Below are 13,848 nucleotides of genomic sequence, written 5' to 3'. Positions count from 1 at the left end.
CCCAGCACTACTTACTGTTGTTTCTGCTTTTTTAGTCATTAATTTCATATTTGAAAATATATTGTCAATACAAGATTTTGTTTTTGGAGTGATTCTCGTTGGGGCATCAAAGTGAAACTTAAAACCATAATGTTCACTCAGAGATTTTAACTTTTGTGATCTATTACTGTTTTTCAAAAAATCCATATTGTGATCCATAGCAATCAAAATATTTTTAGATTTAATTTCAAGATTTTATTCAATAACTGATCAAATTTATGTAGAAAAATGTTATCCATCTTTAAGTTTGGAATACGATATATAGAAATAAACAATGTTTTCCATTGAGTCACTTCCTCAAAACTACCTTCAAAACTATTTGCTTCATTAAGAAATTTTTGGGGAGCGAGCTGGTGTAGTGGTTAGGGCGCGGGACTTCAGTCCCTGAGGTCCCGGGTTCGATCCCTGCCAAGTCACCAATGGATTTGATCTAAGTGATAATGCCGCAACCCCTAGGTCTAGCCTGAAGTAATGTGAAAAACAATCCCGGGCTTGTGCCTAGCGTCCTAAGACAAAAAAAAAAAAAAAAATTAAGAAATTTTAAATCATTCCTAACTTTAAATTGGATGTCATCAGAAACTAAAAGTGCTGATCCTCCTCTAGCTTTATCAATCCTGCAAAAAAAGTCACAAACTCTAAATTTGCCTATCTTATTTAGAAAAGCTATATTATTTTGATTAAGCCAATGCTCGTTCAGTGATATTATTTTAATGTTTTTGCGACAGTTATTCACAAAAAATTCCAAATCCTCATAGTTATTTATGAAACCCTGTATATTCAAATGCAGGAACCAGTAATCTTTTGTTAATGTTTTTCCCCCTTGAGTAACATTTTTTGTTGAAAACTTCACCCTGTTGATTATTTTTCAATATGTTTTTTTTTAAACTGGAAGTAATAGATGTTGCATTTTTTCTAAAAAATCAGAGGATGTGGAATCATTATTTATCGTAACACTAGCACTAGTACAGTTATCAGGAAGGTTTGCTGAAGGGGACAATTGACTTTGCTCGTTGCAGGGACACTTCGTCGTCTTCTTCGTATGGGAATCCGGCTCATCGCACGGACCCCTGTCTCTCCCGTTGTCGTATAGGTATCCTACTCGTTGCAGGGATACCTTCGTTGCCGTCGTTTGTGTCCTATTCGTTTCTTCGACACTATTGTATGGGAATCCGGCTCATCTCACGGACCCCTGTCACTGCCCCTTAAACCGCAGTGAGATGTGATGACCTTCCATTGTCGTTAGTCGTCATCCCCATATCGTCTACATGTCCACATGTAGCCCCAGGACAATCTGATTCAACACACAGATCCCAGCGTCGTAGCGGTACCTGGGGAGCTCCGCCTGCCGCTGTAGTCGGGGTTCGGATCACCCACCTCACGCCTTCACTGCAGGCTGGGCGTCCATCGTGGCCCCAATCGAGACTACAGCCGGTAGTCCTCGGCCCCGTCGGTCTCCGCCACCGTCCTGGGTGTCTGTCTGGTTCTGCACACAGACTCGTGATGTCGCGGTACCTTGAACTTAGCCGACTCAACCCGCCACTGTAGCATAGGGTTCGAGCTCACCCGTCGACCACGGCTACAGGCTGAGGTGTGTTCCACCTCCCACCACTCGTCGTCGTAGGCTGGGGCTCAGCCATCCTCACCTGGTCTTCACCGAGGCCTAGGTTTTCCAGCCCGCGCGCCCTATATCAGTACTACAGCCGGGGAGCCTACTCGTACATCTTTTGTTGCTGACATCCTGGGTGTCCGGTTTCTCAAACGGACATGTGTCATTGCCCCGTCCGCCGCAGTGAGCCGCGTAGTGGCCGTCCGTTTGTAGTTCGTATGTGCCACCCCCGGTGCAAGCTACTTGCGTCCTTCTCGTGTAGTCCTCAGGGATCCGGTTCATCACACGGTCCCGTGTCACTGCCCCGTCCGCCGTAGTGAGTCGCGTGGTGGCCGTCCTTTCGTAGTTCGTTTGCCACCCCCGATGTGAGCTACTTGCGCCCTTCGCATGTAGTCCTCGGGGATGCGGTTTATCACACGGTCCCGTGTCACTGCCCCGTCCGCCGCAGTGAGTCGCATGGTGGCCGTCCCTTCGTAGTTTTTATGTGCCACCCCCAATGTGAGCTACTTCTTGGGTTTACACCACGCCAAGATCCACCACAACGGTTCAACACTCGTTGGGTACACGTTGACCAAGTTCCGGTTGTCTCGCTGACCGTTGTTCTCCGTTGCAATATTCTCCGCTGGATAATCAATCGAAGAACACCAAAGCTGGCCAACAGCGTGATGTGAGTTCCTCCGGTTGGTTTATCACACAACCCTTAGCCGTTCGAGAATCATAGCTAGCTAGCTGACCGCTCTACGTCAATCTTCAGTCCGCTAACGAGTCGCTGGTTCCAGTGTCGTGAGTTGGTCGTGACTCCAGGTAGGTTTAACACGCTACCGCAGCTGCTGAAGCGTCGATGAGTTCCATGGTCGTCACCAAAGGTAGGTTCAACACGCTACCACAGCTGCCGAAGACACGCTGAATTCACGCTGACTCACCAGTCCCAGACGTCAAATGGTTCCACACCATAGGCCAACACTATACAATTCGCACCAAAACAATCTCATCACCTGTTGTAAACTCATTACACAAAATATTAGAACACATACTTAATAAATCATTAAACATGAAATACCATTCAACGGTTAGTCACGGATTATCTGACATGACCCTAACCAAACATCGTTAAATAAACGTGAGATTAAATTACCAAACAGAAGGATATATTTTTGCCTTGTTAGTTAAAACAAAAATTAAAGCAAGTAACCAAGACCGAAACGAACTATCCACTTCTGGTTTCCATTAATCTCTAAAAGCTTTATGGCAAACTCGTCGTTAAAACCATAAAGCATCGTAAAACACAGGCCTAAGCATCGTAAAACTACTCCAACACGCCATGCGTGCCGGTCGGGACGTGCTGATCTAGCACAACTAATCGTAGTAGTCACTGATGGCTACTACTAATAAATTTGTATGATGAGATTAAATTGTTTTGGGCTTACTAAAATGGATTCAAAATACACTGACCTCGTAATATTGTAATTCATTACGTTATGGGTTTAACACACCATCGTTCGTAATCAACTCAACTTTGCCTAAGTCCATTGGTTAAACAAGAGTAAAAATATAAAATCTAGTAAAACTGATTTTAAAAACTAGTATTTTACACCCTGTCAACAATTAACTCGGTTTACCTTATATCTAATAGAATAAGACTTACAATTTGTATTGAAGTGTCACACGAGCTAACTACTGATTCACCAATGAACTCTTACGATCTCGACTCTCGGTAAGAGCTCTTGAGGTTATCGCTATCGTAGCTGGTGAGGAACTAACTTTTCTAGTTGCCGTCTGAGGGTTCCTCGGGTCATCCCTCTCGCTCCCCTCTTTAGCAAAGTAGGGGGCTCAGCTGATGCGGATTGTCTGCTGTTTCTCAACCCGAAAAAAGCTAGCCGGCCACCGTCGTCTGCAGCCGCCAAGTAGTCAGATACTCGAGCTTGTTTTTGTTGTGTTGACTGTAGGTTATGTTGTGTTTGTTTCACACGACAATGAGTTTTAACATCAAGTTGTTGGTTTATATTAATCACTCCGCATTTCCTCACGTCTTTGAAACGGATTATTGGCCTAAGGCCATGATCTGCGGGTTTACTAAGTGTAGAAAGTGTCTTCGAAGTACCAAGCCGGGTTGAGCCCTAGCTTGCGAAACACATCGCTGGTGAGTCAATAAGCTATAAAACTCTGTATAAGCTTTATATCACGCTCATACAAAATTAATAACTCTCGTTCTAAACTTATTTATTACCAAACACAACAGTGTATCATGCCTATAGTTACTATGGATGTTATAACTAAGGTTAGCCTTCTAACCTATAACCTTAGTTAGGGCTGGTAGGCTATGCCTAGGGCTAGGCTAGACATAGGAATAGGCCAGTTTGACCCCCCCTAAAAATAGGCACGTTACATATTTCAACCAAATTTGGAAATTTTGTTTATTTCACACTAAGCTATCCACATTGCAATAAAAACACACCTCAATATCTTCCCTATAGCAGCAAACCTAAGTACTCACTAAAGTTAATGTTTCTTAAACAGGAAATAAATCTGAAAATTTTTAGGGAATATTTTAGTAGAAATCCAGCCAGGTAAATGGAAATCCGCTTAGTCTGCAGGTTTGCTGTGGCGGGGGTATTTAAAAGTTCCATTATTACAGATTTGTATTTTTTTTTGTAGCATACCCTCTATACTGTTAGAGATGTTTTTTGTGCTACAGTATTCGACGACCAGTATTTATTGCAATGTTCCAAAATATATTTTAAAAAGCAATTAAGGTAATGTTTCACTTGTGTCCTGTTCGTTAAAACATTTTCTGAAATGTTATTGTAAAAAAATGAGCTCCTTTTATAATCCATGATGAGGTGATTTTCTGTTCGGAGTGTATAAGTCAATTCAATTTCTTGAAATTTACTTCCAATTACAAAAATGGGATGGAACTCAGGTTAAATTTTCCTGTTTATAACGATTTCTGTGAACATTATAATTATATGCTGTAAATAAAATTATTGAAAATTACAAAAAAGTACAAGCCAAAAACTTTAAGCAATGTTTTTTTTTTCAATATCCATTAAAAAAAAAATCTTAAATTTAGTTTCTTGTGCCAAAATGGAACTCAATACGATCTCAATTTTCTGCAACTAAGAATCAGAAACAAAATTAAAGAAACATCTGTACATCAGAGTCACATATTAGAAGGAATCTAGAATTAGATTTCATTCAGATTTTTTTTTATCGATACATTGATTTTTTTACCAATATTTTATAATAATAACAGTTTCGGTAAAAGTGATAGGGTTGTGCAGATCACCCCTCCCATCATCTCTCTCCTTCCTGTCTTTCACTGCACTCCTCCCTGATACTTCTGCACCGTGCAAGCGTGCAAGACCATCGCCTAGTAGTCTGTGTTAATTGTTGTCTTTGACGTTTTTACTAAGCTAAGGCTTTCTATTTTGTTTTTATTTTGTATATGGTAACTGTATTCATATCATTGATATTTTTGTATACAAATTATTGTTATACAAATATCATATACATTATCATATACATATTATAAATGAAAGTTTTTCTTTTTATCCAAGTTTTAATGGTAAAAAGGTGGATTTTCTAAATAGCAGGACTCTAACTGACCCAGGACTAGCACGATACGGGAGATCTGAGGAGACATGTCGCCAGTCAGACACTGCACTGCTTCTATCACTTCCAAGGCGTTGCCTGCGCAGCGTCCCAGTGGCTCATCCATGCGGGACAGCACCACCTTAGTAGTCACTCCTAGCTCCGCCGACACCCTTATCTAGGGATCAATAGAGTGTATTTATTGGTTATTTCTAACTATATAGAGTATTTATATAGATTATTTATAACTAATGTTATGAAAAAAGACCTGGATTGATGTTCATTGTGGTTCCGCGATCTCAGGAGACGATGATGGTGTCTCTATGGTGGATGTTTAAAACTTTTACATGATATATTTATATTGGTTATGTTTTTAAACAGTGTTGGTTACATAAACATTATGTTGGTTTCAAAATTATGTTGGTTACATAAAAAAGCTGAGCTAATCATCTATTATATTATTAAAGTGATACAATCAAATTTTATGTAAACGGTTAAGGTCATTTACCAAATAAAAATATAGGCATATGGCACATCAAAATGAAGCTTAGAGTGTGTAGATTTGCCGAAAAGTATTGATATGGACGAATTTCCTAAGGGCTCTGCCCCACAGGCTAATTTCCAAAGGGCTACCCCTGGCATATTTCCAAAGTTCAAATGATATAATTCAATTTAGTTCATGAAACAGCTGGTCAGTGCAATGAATTGGTGTTTATTTACTAGAAAAATGAAGATTGAGGAGGGTTATGTTTGGTTTTAAAGAAAGGTTGTATAAGTTTTGTTTAAGTATTGCTCAAAGTTTTTATTTTGTAATTTATATAGTAAGCTACATGGAAAGAGGCTTGACTAAAATTGAAGAATTATGGTAAAACATGTCATTCATGAAGCAGCAATATGAAGAAATTGATGCTAAGGTATGTGTCCGTATGGAGGTAGGTATATTCTTTTGGATCTATTAACATCAAAAGTAGGGGGTTTGAAAGTAGGATTACACTTTTAAATCAGATTATATTTTCAAACTAAATCATAGAGTTGCTGTATTTTAAAACACACATCAGCACCACTTGAATAGCTCTCTAGGTCACATTTTCTTCCCGTTGTAAAGCACGGGTATAGCAGCTTGTTTTGTGATTAAAGGGTGTATAAATATACTGTATGCAATTTAAGAATTGGGAGCAGGATATATCAGTGGGAAATTTGTTTTGTGTAGAGTAATTTTACTACCTAGGAATTTGGTTGGTTCCCAAATTATAGATTTTTGTTTGATAAGCACGTCCGAAACCAAAAGAACTTTGTGACATAAATAATACACTATGTTGTTATCAAGTATTATTAATTTAAAACTAGATAATCTTCCTGCCAATAGAGTAACTGGGAACAAAATAAATGTATGTAAATTTTGATTACCAGGCAAAAGCCCATGAATTGTGCACAAATATTGAATGCAACTGGAAAATTGCATTTTAAATGTGAGCCAATAATAGTCAATGACCAAAAAATAATTTATTATTAAAGTTCTTTTGACTTTTTATACACCGTCAGCAAGTAAGAAATCTATAATTGTGGTAAATGAAAACGGTGATCCCGAGACAGCAGTATACCACCTAAATAATGTTCAGTGGTAATCTCGGCAGTGGCCACTTTGACGTATACAAGCCAGTCAACAAAACCTCAGTTAACATAGCACCTATAGACATATATTTAGGAGAGGTTAGAACATAAAAAACCTACAAAAAACATGTGCGAAATATGATATTTATAAAATAACCATGACCAATGTTGAAGCTCCTAAATCTCAACCTGCTAAGTGATTCTAAGGGGAAAATTGTTAAACAAAAGGGTTGATTCTCCAACCAAAAAAATACAGCTTCGAGATGCTGCTAATAGATAAATATAAAAGATATTACAATAAGATAAAAATGTGAACATTAAAAACTGACTTTGGCTTAACACTAATTCTGGTAAACACTATGATTCAGACGAGACCGATTTGATTTGAGATAGGATCCATAGATAATGTTTGTGACCAATGCAATATATTTACATTGAAAGGCAAAGCAGAGGTGTGGTGTTGCGGCAACAAGAAAGTCTGCCTCCCGAGACCCTACGTAGCCTCACCGTCTGTGATCACTCTGAGAGTGAACATTTGAAAACATAATAAAGGAAATACATCAGTACTTTACCACATGTTTGCACAATTCAGCAGCGAGTAGATACTGAAGCACTGTTATTGACATTTTAACCTCAGTTTTCAAAGGTACTTTCCCAGCAATTGGTTGCCGAATATTGCATTCAAGTCCTGTCCGATCACTACCAATTAGATAAGTTGTGAAAAAAAGAAGGAAAAAGATGGTTATAATTTTAATCATCAAACCATGCAAGGAATAACATTTAGGCTACAAAGGTAATGCTGAAACTTCCAAAGCCAGTCTACACCCATGGATAAAGCTGTTAAAGGCTTTGATGCTGCAAGGATTTTTGTAATAGAAACAAACAAGTTGACAGTGAAAACGTAATACATACAGTACAACCAAGTTCCTCTAAATACAGGTGATGTTTTTAAGTAAATCTAGAGTTTATACTAGAACATCTGCAACAGTGTTATAATAGCATGCTTATAAAGTGTAGAAATGGACGTGTTTTCATTTAATTACTTACAAGATCCCTTGCCAAAGCTCTTCCCATTTCCTCAGTCTTGCAAAAAGCTGCTCTCCCCACCTTCACATCCACCACCAGAAACTTAGTTCCTGAAGCGACCTTTTTCGATATAATTGAAGCTAAAAACAATATTTATGTTTTACGTGCTTTAAGATGCACAATTTACGTTAAATATGTCAGTTTCAATTCAAAATAAATATGTGTGAGAATTAAATAAGTTAGACAGTAATTTTTGTAGACCAATCATGTTTTCTTAATAGATCTTGTAATATGACATCACTAAGAAGAAATGTTATAAATATTTTTAATTGTTTGCAATTTCTTCGTGTGAAAGATTTAACATCTTATAACTTAGTGCAAGAGGACAGCTTTGATTTGGGTTCTTTGCAAAGAAAGAAATAAAAAAGTACCACTCAATAACTATTGATAAAAATATATATATTGCAGGCAAGATAAATTTTCCGGTTATTTCTCATGGTATATAAAAATATATTTATGATCAATTAAAAACATTGTTTTGTTATCAAGTATTATTTAGCTAAAAGAATCTTTTTGATTTGTTTTTAACTTACTCCGAGTTTACTTACACTCTCACACAACATAATCTAATAAACAGTGGCACTGAGCAATCTGCCAAGTCAATATTTATTTACGTTTGTACTTGTATTCACACTTTTTAATTTTTTTTTTTTTTTTTTTTTTTGTAAGGAAACAGTTCAAGTCCTGATCTTTCTGCCCAATTCTTGATAGCCCAATGACAAATGTCATCTGGGTCCAGAAACAATCTTGCTTGAAATCAAACCAGCGACCTTCACATTTTAAGACAAAAACCTCTTGACTACCTGGAAAATTTACTAGTCCTGACACAATTTAAACATTCAACCCTGGGTTGTCTCCTGGTCAAGAAATCAATGCCTTAACCGCTTAGCAGTTGGACCTAATAAATAGCTCTGGTTATAGAATCAGCTGATTTTAATCTGTATAAAGCTATCAATCAATCAATCAATCAATAAATCTTTATTCAATACATACAACAAGTGTACATGAATGTGTCATCAACCTAAAACTACTTCAACTACTATCGTCGCATCCAATCAACTCGCATTCTTCAATAGGAATATGAGCTAGCATCATGTCATATTTCAGCCCAATCCCACCTGTATTTTAATGTGTGATTGAGTCCAAAACTTATCATCCACAAAGAATTTTTTATTTACAGTTTTTTGTTTGGAATTTTTGTTGTAAATATCAAGCGCACATTACTGCTTCAGTATACAAAATTATTTTTTACATCAACAAATTGTTTAAAAATAAATTGCTAACATTTTTATGTTTTAGGGTAAAAATGGGAAAACTAACACATGAAATCTGAACCCATAAAACCCTTTATTCCCTTGATGGTAAATTCGCTAAAAAACTACTAGTCTGTTACAATTGATCCCTTTGGAAATAATAATACTGGAGATTCCTCATATTGACTTACAGACAATTAGGTGAATGTTGTCCACAGTACAAGTGATGTCTCTCACTCTGTACAAGGTCTTGTCTGCTGGACACAGACTCTGTGTGGCTGCGGTGATGAAACAACCTGCGTGCTCTAGTGCCTTCTGCATCTGACAAACGTCTAGGTCTACCATCAGCCCTGAACAACAACAACAATAAACTCTGAGAATACTTTATTTGAGTAAAAAAGGTAGTTGTAGAATGTACTTAACCCCCAAACTCCCCAAATAAAAAACTAATGTGTCCCTAAAAATAAAAATTGATAACATAGATTTCATCTATCACACTATCTATCTTAGCATCACTTTTTCTCGCCACTGGGAAAATTTGAAAACAATTAGAGATGTTTGCTGCTTGCAAAGTCATAGAATTGCTCAATGGCCAATGTATTAGGCCTTCAATGCAAATACTGGCCCTAAAAGTAACCCAACATTTGTAATGCTACATCAAGCCAGTCTAGAGAATCTATGTTGAATGAAAACATAACAGATATCCAAAATAAACCAATTTAGTGGCAGATATTTAGAATCAAGAAGTGACAAGTAATGATGTTGGAAGAGGTTTTACATTCGAAGCTGATTTACTGAGTATATCATAATGGTGAGAATAAATACAGCGCACACATAAGCAGTATGGGGGCAAAATAGTCTTAATTGACTGCTGTTTGAAGTGGCTCCTCATGTAAACTCAATAACTACAGTACCAAAAATTTAACTGGTTTTATTAAAGTGCAACAACAGTATAACTCCTTAGGAGTCCTTAAATAATCCTAAGTGCAGCAGTGCAGTACAAACCTGGGATGCTTTCCAATTTGTCTAATGTTCCACCGGTGTGTTCTAAACTACGTCCTGAAATCATCGGCACCTACAAAAAATCACATTGCAACCAGAATTACTTTCAGTTTCGTAGACTAACAATAGATGCAAAGGAAGTTAATGTAATGTAATTTTGAAACTGTTTGTGTTGAAGTTTTAAAAGTCTGCAGGCTTGGTAAGAACAATGACGCTTTTCCACTTATGGCCCCAAAACTCAACATTCGACAATAACCTCCAGGCATAATCAAACATATTGAAAGCCACAAGTTGGCGACAGAAATAGAGACTATTTAAGATTATAGAGACTATTTTAAGAAATAGAGACTATGAGTGTAATATAGGTTTTTAAATAGGTTTTTTAAAGACAATTACCATGTTTGAACAGTTATGTCGTTAGATCAAATGTATGTCATTAAATAATGTGACTCGGTTTCACCAGTCTAAGCTGGTCTCAAGGGAAGGAGGAGAGAAGAATATTATTGGCTTATCATGCTTACCTTTAGGCCACATGCTGCTAGTATTGGGGCCAGAACTATTGATATTTTGTCTCCAATGCCTCCAGTGCTGTGTTTGTCTGCCAGCACACCTTGCCACTGTAGATCCCACTGTAACTGCTCCCCTGCTCAACATTCAAACAGTAAGGTAGCTGAAGACTATTTTAAATCATTTGTTTCCTCCAGTTTGTTTAGAGGGTGTTTTGTTTTATACATAATTTGCCTCCAGGATTGATCTATTGACATAAAATGAGGTTACTAACCTGTCGTCAATCAGTCCTCTATTGTCTTGGATGACTATAGTTTCAGGGTTAAGACCCCATTTTCAAATCTTCTCTTCAGTCGTCAAATGTCAAACATATTCTCTTGCATAAACTGTCGTCAAAATTACTTTACACATGCACATAAACACACACAAAAACATTTATATTTACAAATCATGTACATGCGCGTGAGGCCGGCCAAGGACAAAACCAGACTAGTCTTAGACAAGACTAGTGGCCTTGTCATTGGCAAGAGAATATGTTTGACATTTGACGACTGAAGAGAAGATTTGAAAATGGGGTCTTAACCCCAAAACTATAGTCATCCAAGACAATAGAGGACTGATTGACGACAGGTTAGTAGCCTCATTTTATGTTTTGTTTTGTTTACTACTGTATTTGTTTCTTTTTACGACTCCTACTTTCCCAGCCTAATCCAGCCACGGTTTAGGTTGGATTTGCTACATAATCCAATAAATCCCACGGTTAACTGGGATTTACTGGCCGTGGGATTTGCTACTTGCTTAAACTTGATCAAATGATATCCATAAACAAGCAAACCACAATAATTTACTTGTTCTCTATAAGAATAACACAAGAACTTTGAATTGTCTCTGTAACCATTAACCCATGACTAATTCAATATCTGTGTACAGAGTTGAATTTGTTTAGGTATGCATTATTTATTAGAACAAATTTAATTATCCCATTATTATAACAAAGGCCTTCATTCCATGAAAATTGTCCAAAATATGACAATAAGAGATTTTAGTTAATTATGTATACAGCATTTTATTGCTGCTGTTGGCTACGGTACTTGAAATATTTTATGTTGTGCCGAAAACTGCAACAGATCTGTGCATTGGAGAAAAACGGATAAAAAATGTGTCTACTTGCTTGCATGACATATAATAGGTAAATGGGAGGTTTTTGGACAATTGGACACAGTTCTAGATATTAAAAATGGTTTTATAAAGTCACCAAACGGCTTTTAAAAGGATATGGCTACATTATGTTTTGAAATTCACGAATGCAATCGTCATACCGTTGTTAAGTTTTTTAAATGTTTACTTGTTTATGAAAAATAATAAAAGGGGAATTAGGAGGTTTTTTGGTACAGTTCTAGGTGTTAAAAATGGCTTTAGAAAGGCACCAAACGGCTTTTAGGAAGATAAGGCCGTAGTCTACTACGGTATGTTTTAAAATGCATGAATGCAATTGTCATAGTTTAAATTTTTAAATGTCTACTTGCTCATGACAAACTTCAAAGAAATTGTGAAATGGGAGTTTTTAGACAATTGGACACAGTTTTAGGCGTTAAAAATGGCTTAAGAAAGTCACCAAGCTGCTTTTTAAAACACAGCATTTTCCGGATCCCACTCCTTTATTTGGGGGTGTGGATGGATCACTGGTAGCCCTCCCCCCTTGACAAGGTCTTAGGGCCCTTTCACACGAGGCCACTGGTGGCCGCCACCGGTGGCCGCCACTGGTTGCCCGCCACAGCTTTAACATTGTTTTAAATGGGACCTTTCACACGCAGCCACTGTAGTTGCCCGCCACTACACAGTGGCCGAGCAGTGTCTCCTCGCGCAACTGCTAGTCGGCAACCGCCGGCAACTGCAGTGGCGGCAACTCGTCGCGGGGCATTGAATTTAATGGGAGCTTTCACACGAAGCAACCAGTGTCCGCCACCGTGGATGAGCGCGCAGCTACTATTTTGAATCAGTTCACGTGCAGACTGCAAAGACAAACGCACTATGGTAGTTGTTGAGTGTTTTCGTGTTGAATTGTTTGTTTGTGAAAATGAGTGATCAGAAGAAAAATAAAGAGGACGTTTCTGAAAAAGAAAAAGACAAAGGAAAGCAACAGAATAAGAGAATAAACAAAATAATAGAAAACAAAGTTAATACTGAAGATCTAATTTGCGAAATTGAAAAGTAACCGGCAATTTGGTATAGCACGCCTGTGTCTTTGCCTTATTTTCTTTATTATCAACGCGAGAAAAAGGAGATGTTCATTGTTCGACAGCATTTTCACAACTACCATTGTACAGTGGCTGTAGTAAAGTGGCTTGTAAGTTGCCTGTATCATCCACTGCAGTTTCCCGGCCGGTAACTGGTGGCGGACACCGGTGGCCGCTGTGAATTTTTAGTCTGTGCTGGGCTTTTTAATAACACAATACATTTCCCAAATATCTTATTTATTGAAAACACACTTTTTTAATGTTACAATTTCCACAGCAAAACAACTACTCAACCTCTCATTACCACGGCCATTTTTACTTCTCTTTTTCTATACAACTCAAAGACCTTCTTGATATAAAAAAAACTTCTTTTTTTCTAAACTCAAAGGCAACAAAAGAGTTGATAATACAAACAAAATATATATCCAATATATAAAATTCTCGTGTCACAGTGTTTGTCTGCAAACTCCTCCGGAACGACTTCACCGATCGTTATGAAATTTGGTGTGTAAATTCTGTAGGTATGCGAATCGGACGTAAACTATTTCCCGTTTCAAAATTCTTAAAAGGGCTCCGCCCCAGTGGCTCTGGAGTTTCCCATGTTAACCTTATGAGAAATGGAATTAATGAATCTTAACAGCTGTTTCAATTAAACAAGTTGGTTCTGTTCTATGATGTTCAATAGCATTAAAGTTACAAGGATTACCAACAGGGTGCAGCACTATTATTTCTTTTACATTTATGACAACAGCTAATTTGCAACCAAAAGGTGAGTGAGCGTAGCGAACGAACTTCAACCTGGAGGCGAGTGAGCGTGGCGAACGAGCTAACCTGAAGGCAAGTGAGCGCAGCGAACGAGCTCCAACCTAAAGGTGAGTGAGCCTAGCGAACGAGCTCCAACCCAAAACCTTTAAAA

At 37.8% G+C, this 13,848-nt stretch overlaps 1 protein-coding gene across 1 annotated transcript in view; it reads right to left on the bottom strand.

Moving 5' to 3' along the window:
- LOC128987814 (thymidine phosphorylase-like) overlaps positions 1–13,848 on the bottom strand; it is a 61,939-nt gene that overhangs the window by 24,143 nt on the left and 23,948 nt on the right. Inside the window, exons 4-8 of the mRNA XM_054408842.1 lie at positions 10,710–10,831; positions 10,192–10,261; positions 9,378–9,536; positions 7,895–8,013; positions 5,252–5,414 (exon numbers count right to left, since the gene is read on the bottom strand). Coding sequence (XP_054264817.1) covers positions 5,252–5,414; positions 7,895–8,013; positions 9,378–9,536; positions 10,192–10,261; positions 10,710–10,831 — 633 coding nt within the window. The remainder of the gene's footprint in view (positions 1–5,251; positions 5,415–7,894; positions 8,014–9,377; positions 9,537–10,191; positions 10,262–10,709; positions 10,832–13,848) is intronic.

This window comes from Macrosteles quadrilineatus, unplaced genomic scaffold (genome assembly GCF_028750875.1).
Source record: "Macrosteles quadrilineatus isolate MER2022 unplaced genomic scaffold, UCM_ALF_1.0 Scaffold_2__2_contigs__length_208266976, whole genome shotgun sequence".
NCBI lineage: Eukaryota > Metazoa > Arthropoda > Insecta > Hemiptera > Cicadellidae > Macrosteles > Macrosteles quadrilineatus.
This window is presented reverse-complemented; position numbering and strand designations above follow the sequence as displayed.